The 12,759-nt window shown below is 45.7% G+C and overlaps 1 protein-coding gene across 1 annotated transcript in view; it reads left to right on the forward strand.

Moving 5' to 3' along the window:
• The window catches only part of TTLL12 (tubulin tyrosine ligase like 12), a 78,017-nt gene that overhangs the window by 19,563 nt on the left and 45,695 nt on the right, over positions 1 to 12,759 (forward strand). Inside the window, exons 5-7 of the mRNA XM_078771146.1 lie at positions 3,511 to 3,644; positions 3,927 to 4,003; positions 4,491 to 4,607. Of these exons, the coding sequence (XP_078627272.1) occupies positions 3,511 to 3,644; positions 3,927 to 4,003; positions 4,491 to 4,607 (328 nt within the window). The remainder of the gene's footprint in view (positions 1 to 3,510; positions 3,645 to 3,926; positions 4,004 to 4,490; positions 4,608 to 12,759) is intronic.

Below are 12,759 nucleotides of genomic sequence, written 5' to 3' on the forward strand. Positions count from 1 at the left end.
AATACGGTACTAACAATACTGCAGAGAAGTGTTCAGATCGCCGACAAGTTACAGTTGGAAGCAGTCGTCATTGTCGTTGACCAAGCCATCTATTGCAAGGCACAGCTCATTAGATGGAAGAATGCACAGTTCATGAAGAGACTGGTAATTCGACTTGGGGCATTCCACACTGCAATGTCCTTTCTTGGCTGTATTGGAAAGAGATTTCGAGATGGTAGTCTCCAAGACATCCTGGTTGAGTCAGAGATTGTTGCAGTGGGGTCTGTGAATGGAGTGTTCAGCGGCAAGCATTACAACAGGGCAGTTTGAGCCCATAAGCTGATGTCAGACGCGATGCAGCAGATGCTCCTGGATGCATATTTTGAATCTATTCCAGAACATGAAGCGGGTAGAGTGAAGGAACTTTTGTCAAACTTAGCTGAAGCTTTCCCACATCCAAACTACCATGTCATTCTCAACAGTGACAAGTTCAAAGACTTCAAAACCTCCTTTGACAAATTCTTAGAAGCAAGTGACACCAAACCAACATTTCGCTTCTGGAGTTCATACATTGAGACGGTGGAGCTTCTCTAGCCCATCTCGAGTTTATCATGACGTCAATGCGCACTGGTTCGCTTGTACGCCGCGTAATTGTCTTTGATGGGTTAAAATATCACCCCTTACACACTTATTGGACCTATTAACAGTTTCAAAATAGCATTGGTAAACCACCATGGATCGTAGTAGCAACACAAATCACAAATATTGCACAAAAATTTAAAATTATGCAGGTTTTAAGGTCCAAAAACATGACTTTCTGATAAATGCATCAACAGCATGTTATTTTACCAAGTCGTTAAAACAACATTTTTACTACTTTTGGGGGTCTGAATTAATAAATATTGCCGCCAAGACCAATGTGAACATGACATCATATAGTTTGTGTTGTTTTTTTACTGTGTAAATGGGTATTTCAAATGTAACATACAATTGGTGTATACTGGTGTTTTGGGGCAGCGGTTCTCGGTAACGTACCACGATATCGCTTGTGAAAAAAAACAAGATGTTTTGGAGGTCATAAGGCTTCATCCCACACCCTTCTTGCCAAATCCCTAGGCTCAGGTCATGAAATCAAAAAAAAAAAAGATATCCACCCTATGGCCCTGTCTATAAGGGAGGTGGCGTAGCATATGCACGTGATGTTAACAGGGAGCATGTGGTGTTGTTGAGAACAGATAAATGAGATTTATACCGATATATTTAACATCTCATCAGGGTTACATTCTAGCTCAGGAGCATTAGGTTAGGACCTAGAATAAATTAGTAGAAAGCTGATTTTTTTGCACAGAGCTTCAGAATACCATGTGGATGCCCACAATATAAAGTCCCACGAGTCCCACCTTGTGGCATTTTCAAAATTCAAGATGCCCGCCGGTTGGATGGAAAATACATAAATATGGATAACTTCAACCTAGAACCTCATAAAAGTGTACTTTTCGTGGCTAAATATGTTTTAGCACACTAGGATTTTAATAGAATATATTTCAGTGACCTCAGATAATGATATGTAGATATAATCCAAGATGGCTGACAAAATTGCCGCTGCTGTAATGCAAAAAAACATCAAAATCATGATGAGTTTAATTTGCTATTATTTTATTTAATGCAAAATGTTTCACATTGTGACCACAAGGCCTGCAAGAGGTAAACAACACATGGGGATTTGACATTTAATTACAATACGACACAAAAGCAGACCAACTCTTTGATCCCAGTCATCCCAACCCGATTCTAGTGTTTTGGACAGTACCGTGTTAACTGAATGTCACTTTTCTTATTCCTGACTTAAACACTGTTATCACCCTCTAAATCAATGTCCCGAGAGTTTTTGCAATTATGGCCATTACAAACAGTACACAAGAGGGTACACTCCAGACCAGATTTGTAGCAAGTGCATCGTTTTCCACACCCCGCCTTGCATCCACAAGATATCATTTTCAGCACTTTCTCAGGGGCGACAGGCCTGTCAGTCTCGATTGGAACAAGTAGTCCCTCTCTGTACTGCCACCCCCACTCAGTTGGCAGCAGTTCATTCCCCTGCCACTGCTGAACAGCATGGTATGCTCTGTAGCTGTGGAATTTGGTAGCTGCCGAAGTAGGTGGGAGTGATTCCAGCTTGAAACCAGATGACGTCAAAGATGTTCTATGGATTGATCGGAAGTACATGAGATATCGGTGTTTTTCCGTCTAACCGGCGGACATCTTGCATTTTGAAAATGCCACAAGGTGGGACTCGTGGGACTTTGTACCGTGGGTATCCACATGACATTCTGGAGCTCTGTGCAAAAAATCAGCTTTCTACTAATTTCTTCTAGGCTTCCCCTTCATTTTTGGCTAATGCTCCTGGGCTATTCATTGAATTAAGTTATTGTGCACTGCTCCTTTCCTATTCCATCTCCAGGCGCTGCATGACGTCATTGCCGGGCACCAAAGGGGGCCCGGCGATGATGCGTGTTGAAAGGGAGTACTCAGTTTTCACTCTGTTTTCTTGTTTGTCCGGGTGTTATCTCAGCCATCCTTTGAGCTAGGAAGCTGAAATTTTGGCATAACGGTGAGTAAGTGCTTTGGTAAAAACATTATTTTTTGTTGTTTGATTAATCAATGAATTGATGAGTTACTTAATTATTATCGATTAAGTTTTTCTTTATTTCATTTCTCATCTGGGCATTATCTCGGGCACCTTTTGAGCTGGTAAGCTGATATTTTCACATGACAATGACCAAGTGATTTGGCTGTAAAGGCTATTTTAGATTGATTGATTAATCAATTAATTAATCGATTCATTATTTAATTATTTGATTAATGACTGAATGAATTTAAAAAAAATTAAATACAGATTCGGATGAAACGCTGGTGGTTTAGGTGTTATCGTAGCCAATTGATTAATAATTTAATTATTTTACGATTATTATTTATTTATTTTTCATTATTAATCACTTATTTTCTTTCTCATCTGGGCAATATCTCAGGCACCTTTTCAGCTAGGAAGATAATATTTGGACATGACAGTAACCAAGTGATGTGGCTATGAAGTATATTTTTGATCAATTAATCGATTTGTACTTATTAATTAATCAATTAATTATTTATTTTAATTTTGATTAATGACTTGTTTATTTTATTAGCCAATTGATTGAGAAATTATTTTACGATTATTTTTTGTTGATTTTAATTGAGCAATTAATCAATCAATTATTGTACACCTCTCCCTCTCAATACCGTCTCTTTGTGCTGCATGGCGGTATTGCCGGGCACCTAAGACTGGAGGATATTTATTTATTTGGCGTGGGGGCGGTGTACTTGGAATGTATCTGTACTTGTTTTACATTTTTATTGAGTCACTCTGGCTCTTTGTACCGTTATTCTTCATCTGTAGTTAAAAAACAGGAGTCTGTTGCAAACATGACTCGTTGGCCACAATTTGCAATGTTGCATGTGACCACGGTTGAACTGATCATACCTGTATGTCAGATGAGGTGACAAGAGACTTTACATATGGGGAGCTCGACCCACTAGTTCGGACGTGCCGGCTCCTTCCATGGCAACCGGCAGACATCAGTCACATTTCTGCAGATGTTTCTGAGCCATCGATTGACTACTTTGAGGTAACTCGGCTGACCGCTCTGTGATATCTGCGTTGGTTTTTTTTATGTTCTCCAACACGGGAATGTAATTTATGATAAATTGTGGAAAAGCTGAAATTGAAGAGCATTTGGGTGAAAATGTCGTCGTTCATCGTTGTCATTTTTACAATGCATAAAATTGAAGCATTGGATAAGGAACCTTGTTTCTTTTTTTTCACCTCACTATTTACTTCAGTTTTCCTAAATTGTAAACTTTGTTTTCGATTGCATTGTCATCTTTGTGTCTGATTGACACTCGCGCAGGCAATTTTTGCTGAAAATAAACAGATCCTCCCCGTCCCCATCGAGCCCGCCATCTTCTCGAAGGATAAAGTTTTTAGGTATGATTTTTGGGCGCTTCTTTTCCAAATATTCTGCCGTTGCATTGTAATAACTTTGACAGAGCAGTTTTCTTTGGCATTGTTTGTATCCACAAATTGCTTCCTCGTGAAAAATGACAATCCCAAAAATATGGTGCATGGGCTTTGTAGGTTTGGCTGAAAGCTGCCATAGTGGGACGGTTTAGCGCATGAATGTCAAAATGTTTGATCCGAGAGGTGCATCTACATATCAGTACACATGGGGGTGGGGGAGGGGTGGTGGGAGGGTTGTTATATGACTGTTTTTGAGCCGTGAACTTCTTGCTTTCAATCTCGTCACTCTAAAAAGGGGAGTGGCTGAGGTTCCACCCATGATGTCCTATGTAAATGGCCCCTTGTACGCATAAGATGCCACTGCCGGTGCGGTGTTATGAACCTGTGACGAGTCATGTGAAGGCCTTACGCGCAAATTTGTAAGGGTGAGTGATTGATTGACTTTCATCTGCAGGGTATTTACTGACAATCCGCAAGTTGCCGACAACCTGCATCATCCACGTTTTGTATTGGTCGATGCAGAAGAAGATGCTGACATCCTCTTCTTGAATTCTGAAAAGAAGGATTACAGGTATTTGATGGTTACAAGCTCCAATACAATTACTCAGTGAGGAAGGGTCTGAGGGGGAAGAACCATGGACAGACATAACACAGGGAAAATTGGAGGGAGTATGTCAGGATTCATACGGGGCCTGGAAATAGTTGAATAGAATGGGGTTTTGTTATCTCAAATTCAAAGCCTGGTTTATTGCTGTTGCAAAGCATGGATTTTTTTTTTTTTTAAAGCATGGATTTTTGTTGCTCTTGAAATGACATGGAAAATTAAAAGGGGAAATTGTCATGATTTATTCATGGGTTAAATTGTAGAAGAAATGAATTTGAGCGATCATACAAAAAAGATGGAAATCACAGAATCCCCGACTTGAAATAGAACTCATTCTGGCAGGGACTAATAGTGAAACGCACCACCCAAGTGTGCTGCAAGAGGGGCTGAGACACTGAGCTAGTCAAGGCATCAGCTGGTGCACGGTTGTGCCGCTGATGTACTGCCCCTATTATACCAGTACCATTGCCGTATTGCAATGCAGTTTTCAGTGACGTGGTTCTGCTCTCTGAGCACTTTTAACCTGCCATTGCTAGCACAAAATTTATAATTCAAATAGCCTTCTTAACATAATTTTCAGCACTTAGACAAAGGAGTCACAATTTCAATAATACTCCTGTTTTTGAATGTAAATCGAACTCATAAATATTGGATAGATAAGCTGGAAGCCCGTGGTTAAAAAAAAATACCAAGATAGAAAATTAAACGGAAGCCTTTTATTCTTGCGCTGGTTGAAACAGCTGAAATGAGGCAGTTATAATTCTTTCATTGGTTTGGATTCATTTGAAGCAACTTTTACATAATTTATTGTCTCCAAGGAACATTTCTGTGTTTCAGTGGACAGACAGACAGCATGAGCCTCTTAAATATACTGCATATATAGAGTATTGTGAAATTCCAAAATCATCATATTTCTTAACAGCAAATGATGGAATGTCCATTCTTTTCTATACTTTGCCACATACCCTTATATGAAGGGGCCTTTTCTATGCCCCTGGCATTTTACCAAATATATATATATATATATATATATATATATATATATATACACAAAGAATTAAGTTAAGCACCCCTACACAACGAATTAAGGTAAGCACCCCCTAATATATATTCTTTGTGTATATGTATACATTGGCATATATTCTAAGGTATGTGAGATCAAATAATGATTGGTATGACATTAGCAATTATCCATTGACTAGGGCATTGCCCGTACTATATCTATATCTAAAATTATATCCCCCCCCTCTATTTACATGAAATGGTTTGGTCCAAAGCGAACGGCTTGCGAGTACGGTGACAATCCCCCCCCTCTATTTACATGCAATGGTTTGGTCCAAAGCGAACGGCTTCCGGAGTTTGGTAAAGAAATCGCCATCGCGTGCACAAACGCGCAGGAAAGCGAATGAATCGCAAATTCGGTTTTATTAGTTTTAAAACATAGTTTAACGCCAACATAGTTTGCAAACGTGAAATAAATGAATACGCTCTCAAATGTGCCATCCGAGGCAGAGTGTGTCCTCCACGTTCGGCACACGCGATCGTTCGCTGCTCTCTGATTGGTTGAATCGTTTTTTGGACATAGCTCGGTAAGTAATTGTCCGATTAATATGAAACCTTGAAAAGGCACATCCTCGGGTCCCCAGCAATATACCTGGCAAGTTAAAAGTATATCGGACCCGTGGTTGTCGAGAAACAGCGGTCACAGACAAACAGACGTACAGACGTACAGAGATTACTGGAATTATAGATAGATGAAATGCAGATGAGTGCACTCATCTGTGACGCCCATCGCTCGTGCAGCACGTGTTATCATCCACGTGGTCGTGATTTTCTGTAAATGCACTATCATCACGGGTTATTGCAAGTCACGCCTGAGCTCGTGTGGGGGTTACATGGTCATTTTCTCGTAATGGTGGTTCATAGACGGTTGTCGGACGGAGAACGATGGCGGATAATAGGCATGATCGAGTCCGGAATGTCCAGAAAAGCTGTAGCTCGAACGTTTGGTTACCACCATTCGGTGATCAGTCGGTTGGTGCAGAAACACCAGGAAACGGATGCGGTGAAGGACCGCCCAAGGTCTGGAAGACCTCGCGTGACAACAGTCCGCCAAGATAGAGCGCTTTTGAGACTGGTGCGACGATATCCCTTCGCCTCGAGCCATTTCCTGAAGGACAACTGGCTGCCCAACAGAAGGCTATGTCACCGTACCGTGAGGAACCGCCTGAAATCGGCCGGTTTAAGGTCAAGACGAGTGATCAAGCGTCCAAGGCTACTCGAACGACATCAGAGGGAGCGTTTGGCATGGTGCCTAGCGCGACGTGGATGGAACATCCGGTCTTGGAGGCGAGTTCATTGGTCGGATGAAAGCCGGTTCTTGCTGTACGTGACAGATGGGCGTGTTCGGGTGTGGCGCCACAAAAACACCGCGTATGCACCTAAAAACATTCAACCAACGGTACCCTTTGGTGGTGGCTCGATTATGGTCTGGGGATGCTTCTCCCATGACTGTAAGTTGGACCTGATAACTGTGCGAGGTAACCTCAACGGAGAGCGATATGCCGAGGAAATCCTGAATACCACCGTAATCCCGCACTTCGATGACCACACCCTCGCCAGCAGACCCATCTTCATGGATGACAACGCCAGGCCTCACCGTGCGAGACGCGTCCGAGCCTTGCTGGAGCAAGGTGCTGTGACAACCATCCCCTGGCCTGCGTACAGTCCTGACCTGAACGCCCTCGAGCACGTTTGGGACATGTTGGGACGACAAATTGCGAAGATGGTCCCTCCAATAGGCAATCTGGATGAATTGGAACGTGCATTACATCGGGAATGGAACAACCTGCCACAGCAACGCATACGACGGCTTACAGGGTCTACGAGACGTAGGGTTGAGTCAGTGATCCGATCACGTGGGTCCTACACACGTTATTGACGCAAAGATCGCTAGAGGTCTTCTCAGAACAATGACTGTACGTTAGAAAACATAAACGTCATCCACACTGTCCGTGATGGACCTATAGCTCCATACTTAAATTGAGGTGCAAATATGCCTAAAATTCCCAAAAAATTCACCTTAAATTATTCAGAATAAAATATTGAAAACGGCATGATTGTTATGTTTTTATGTGACCATAATATCACTTCTCCAGAAAATATAGCAATATCATGGGTATATTACACTGTTTTGACGACAACAAACTTGTAATGTGTGAGGTTGTAAAAAAACGGGGGGGTGCTTAACTTAATTCTTTGTGTATATATATATATATATATATAAAAACACAGTGTGTGTGTGTGTAATGTTACCGATAGACTCCTAAACGGAGAGGCTCACGTACTTGATATTTGGCACAGACATGGCCATTGAGCCTGGTAAGAACATGGCCGACCTAAAAATTGATTTCATAATATTTTTTAACCATATTTTTACCTCAGCGCATTTCAGCGAGGAATATTATGCACGGAATCTGACCGGTCGCAGAGCAGTGCGCTGATTCGCTCAGAGCGATCACGTGATGTTCCTTGCCGCCATTAACTCAGTTACGCGTTCGCACGTATTTCAGAGCGAAAAGCAATTGCCTTTTTTCACATTTGAGCGAGGAACATTGCCATTCACACCACATAGGTTTTTTTTTTCTTTCATCTTTAGATCCATATTTTTTGCCATAACGTAGCGCATTATGGCTCTCTCGAGCTCGAGTTAGCCAATCACCTGGGAGCATGAGGCCACGCCCACGACACGACGCAGAGTTGCAATCGATCGCTCAGAGCGATCACGTGATGTTCCTTGCCACGCGATTACGTTTTTTCACATTTCAGCGAAGAACATTGCCATTCACACCACATAGGTTTTTTTTTCTTTCATCTTTAGATCCATATTTTTTTTCAGCGAGGAATATTATACAAGGAATCTGAATTGGTGGCAGAGCAGCGCGCTGATTCGACGATTCGCGCGCCCTCCCCCCTCCCCCTCCGCTCCCCCCTCCCCCTCCCCCTCCCCCTCCGCTCCCCCCTCCCCCTCCCCCTCCCCCTTCCCCTCCCCTCCCCCCTCCCTCCTCCCCCTCCCCCCTCCCCCTCTCCATCCCTCCCCTCCCCTCTCCTCCACTTCCCCCCTCCCCCCTCCCCCTCCTCCTCCCCCCCCCTCTCCTCCCCTCCCCCCTCCCCCTCCCCCCTCACGTTTATACACGGAATGCCGGGTACTTCCCCCCCCTTCTCCCCTCCCCCCTCTCCTCCCCTCCCCCATCACCCTCCCCCTCCCCCTTCCCCCTCCCCTCCCCCCTCCCCCCTCCCCTCCCCCCTCCCCTACCCTCCTCCCCCCTCCCCCTCCCACCCCTCTCCCATCCCTCTCCTCCCCTCCCCACTCCCCCTCCCCCCTCCCCCCTCCTCCTCCCCCCCTCTCCTCCCCTCCCCCCTCCCCCCTCCTCCTCCCCCCCCTCTCCTCCTCCCCCCCCTCCCCTCCCTCTCCCCTCCCCCTCCCCCCCTCCCCCCTCTCCTCCCCTCCCCCCTCTCCCTCCCCCCTCACGTTTATACACGGAATGCCGGGTACTTCCCTCCCCCCTATTCTCCCCTCCCCCCTCTCCTCCCCTCCCCCATCACCCTCCCCCTCCCCCCTCTCCTCCCCTCCCCCCTTCTCCTCCCCTCTCCCCCTCCCCCCTCTTCTCCCCTCCCCCCTCTTCTCCCCTCCCCCCCTCTTCTCCCCCTCCCCCCCTCTTCTCCCCTCCCCCCCTCTTCTCCCCTCCCCCCCTCTTCTCCCCTCCCCCCCTCTTCTCCCCTCCCCCCCTCTCCTCCCCTCCCCCCCTCTTCTCTCCTCCCCCTCCTCTCCTCCTCCCCTCCCCCCTGTCCCCTCCCCTCCCCTCCCCTCCCCCTCCCCTTCCCCTTCCCCCTCCCCTCCCCCGCCCGGCAATGCCGGGTACTTCTGCTAACAGTATGTATATATATATATGTATGTATGTATGTATGTATGTATACACAAAGAATTAAGTTAAGCACCCCCCCCGTTTTTGTACAACCTCGCACATTACAAGTTTGTTGTCGTCAAAACAGTGTAATATACCCATGATATTGCTATATTTTCTGGAGAAGTGATATTATGGTCACATAAAAACATAACAATCATGCCGTTTTCAATATTTTATTCTGAATAATTTAAGGTGAAAATTTTTGGGAATTTTAGGCATATTTTCACCTCAATTTAAGTATGGAGCTATAGGTCCATCACGGACAGTGTGGATGACGTTTATGTTTTCTAACGTACAGTCATTGTTCTGAGAAGACCTCTAGCGATCTTTGCGTCAATAACGTGTGTAGGACCCACGTGATCGGATCACTGACTCAACCCTACGTCTCATAGACCCTGTAAGCCGTCGTATGCGTTGCTGTGGCAGGTTGTTCCATTCCCGATGTAATGCACGTTCCAATTCATCCAGATTGGCTATTGGAGGGACCATCTTCGCAATTTGTCGTCCCAACATGTCCCAAACGTGCTCGAGGGGGTTCAACCTGCCACAGCAACGCATACGACGGCTTACAGGGTCTATGAGACGTAGGGTTGAGTCAGTGATCCGATCACGTGGGTCCTACACACGTTATTGACGCAAAGATCGCTAGAGGTCTTCTCAGAACAATGACTGTACGTTAGAAAACATAAACGTCATCCACACTGTCCGTGATGGACCTATAGCTCCATACTTAAATTGAGGTGAAAATATGCCTAAAATTCCCAAAAATTTTCACCTTAAATTATTCAGAATAAAATATTGAAAACGGCATGATTGTTATGTTTTTATGTGACCATAATATCACTTCTCCAGAAAATATAGCAATATCATGGGTATATTACACTGTTTTGACGACAACAAACTTGTAATGTGCGAGGTTGTAAAAAAACGGGGGGGGTGCTTAACTTATTTCTTTGTGTATATGTATGTATGTATTAGTGGTAGGCGCCACACGTCTTTGAACGGGAGAACAGCCGTATTTATCCAAGCACGGCAACTCGTCTTTAGAGCCCAGCATAAAGAGGCAACAAGCTGTATTATTCGCGCGGTGTGGAGACGATCCATCTCGGAGCCACCTACGCCGACGACCCTCCTACCTGGGCTCCCTGCATACGTGCCGTGAACACCCGAGGGCCACGCCGGGCGAGCTGTCCGAGAGCGACCAACGGCAAGGTGCGTTTGGCGTGCGAACTTCCTTCCTTTTTCCCCGCGTTGGTTTTTCTGACCTAACATTACTGTGGTCGAAGAGATGGGCCGAAAGAAGAAAGATGATCAGCATGGTTGTGCCACAGCAAGAACTTGAGGTAGACCACGTGGGATCGTGGCTGTTCCACAGCAGCCCGATGGCAGTGGTGATTCAGATAAGCTGAACCCCAGCGGTTACACTCAGTGTGACGGTCGAGAATGGCTGCTCTGAACGGAGCGAGGTTCAGAGCCTTTGTGGAACGTGGAGAGATCGTGGAGGGAGGTGTTGCTGACCTGGGTGCTTTTCAGGGGAACTGTGGCCGCGATGTGCTGTCGTCTGGCTGGAGGCTGAGATGAGGGCGTTTAGCCGCCGCTTCGCGGCTCTGTGTGCTCGTGTGGCGATTCGGCGCCATCTTGTTCGCGTCGACGCGCGGTCCTTTTGCTGACCGACTGGACCCATTCAACCACCACCAACGGCTACAAGCGTCTTCATTGAACTCAAAGCTGAGTGCGGGCCGACTACAAAACCATTTTTCTTTCTTTTATCTTTTCCTTGTCTTTTTTTTTATTTTAATTTTTTCCGTGTCTACCCTGGTTAGAATAGGTACACCGTATCCCTGCTTGTCGTAAGAGGTGACTAAGAAGGTTGGCGTCAGGAAGGGCATCCGGCCATAAAAACATTGCCTCAAAAAGAGAACCATGACAATTACCACTACATATGAGCAGGGTACAGCCCGAAGTCGAGATCGGTTTCTGAGGTTTGGGACATGGAATGTAGGGACAATGACAGGGAGATCAGGTGAAGTGGTGGAAGTATTGGTCAGAAGAAGAGTGGACATATGTTGTGTGCAAGAGACGAGATGGAAGGGAAGTGGTGTGAGAATGGTGAAGTGTAGGCAGGGACAGAAATACAAGTTTGTGTGGCAAGGGTGCCCGGAGGGCGTGAATGGTCTTGGTGTCCTGTTTTCTGAGGAGTGTGTAGACAGTGTGGTGAGTGTGACCAGAGTGAGTGATAGGTTGATGATGGTGAAAATGATGTTTGGAAAGCTCTTGGTGAACGTCATCTCGGGATATGCTCCGCAGGTTGGTCGGAGCAATGAAGAGAAGTACAAGTTCTGGTGTGCGATAGAGAAGCTCATGGAAAACGTGAAAGATGTGGAAGTTGTTGTGGTAGGAGGAGACCTAAATGGACATGTGGGAAGGAGTATGGACGGTTTTGAGGGAGTTCATGGGGGTTACGGATATGGTGTGAGAAATGGAGAAGGTGAAAGGATTTTGGAGTTTGCTGATGGCGCTGATTTGTTGATTTGTAATACTCAGTTCCAGAAAGGGGATAATAAGCTTGTTACATACACGTCAGGTGGGTCGACGACAACCGTTGACTACCTGATGGTGCGTAGGCGAGATAGGGGCCACCTCCGGGACACAAAGGTGATCCCGGGGGAGGAGACTGTTTCACAGCACCACTTGGTTGTCTGCGACATAAGGGTGAAAGGTGCGAGGAGAGCTCGGCGGGTGAAGTACCAACCGAGAATGAAGGTGTGGAGGTTGAAAGAGGTGACAGTAAGGGAGGCATTAAAAGAGAGGCTGAGTAGGGTAGAGGATGATGTGGTTGAGCCTGAACGTGGTTGGATGTCAATGAAAGATAGTCTGTTGGGAGCCGTTGGTGAGGTATGTGGATGGACAAAAGGACCACCGAGGCACTCGGAAACATGGTGGTGGGATGATGAAGTTGGAAAGAGGATTGACGAGAAGAGGAAGAAGTTCAAGGAGTGGCAGAAGGCAAAGGGTACGGGAGCAGAAAAAGCAGAGCATGAAAGTTATAAGGCAGCCAAGAAGGCTGCAAGGAAAGAGGGAGCAAAGGCGCAGGAGGCACGTTCGGAAAACGCTTGGATTCGGAAGAGGGTCAGAGAGCGGTATTCTGGATT

The sequence above is a fragment of the Myxine glutinosa genome, chromosome 1, assembly GCF_964187855.1.
Source record: "Myxine glutinosa chromosome 1, kmMyxGlut1.1, whole genome shotgun sequence".
In the NCBI taxonomy this organism is placed as follows: Eukaryota; Metazoa; Chordata; class Myxini; order Myxiniformes; family Myxinidae; genus Myxine; species Myxine glutinosa.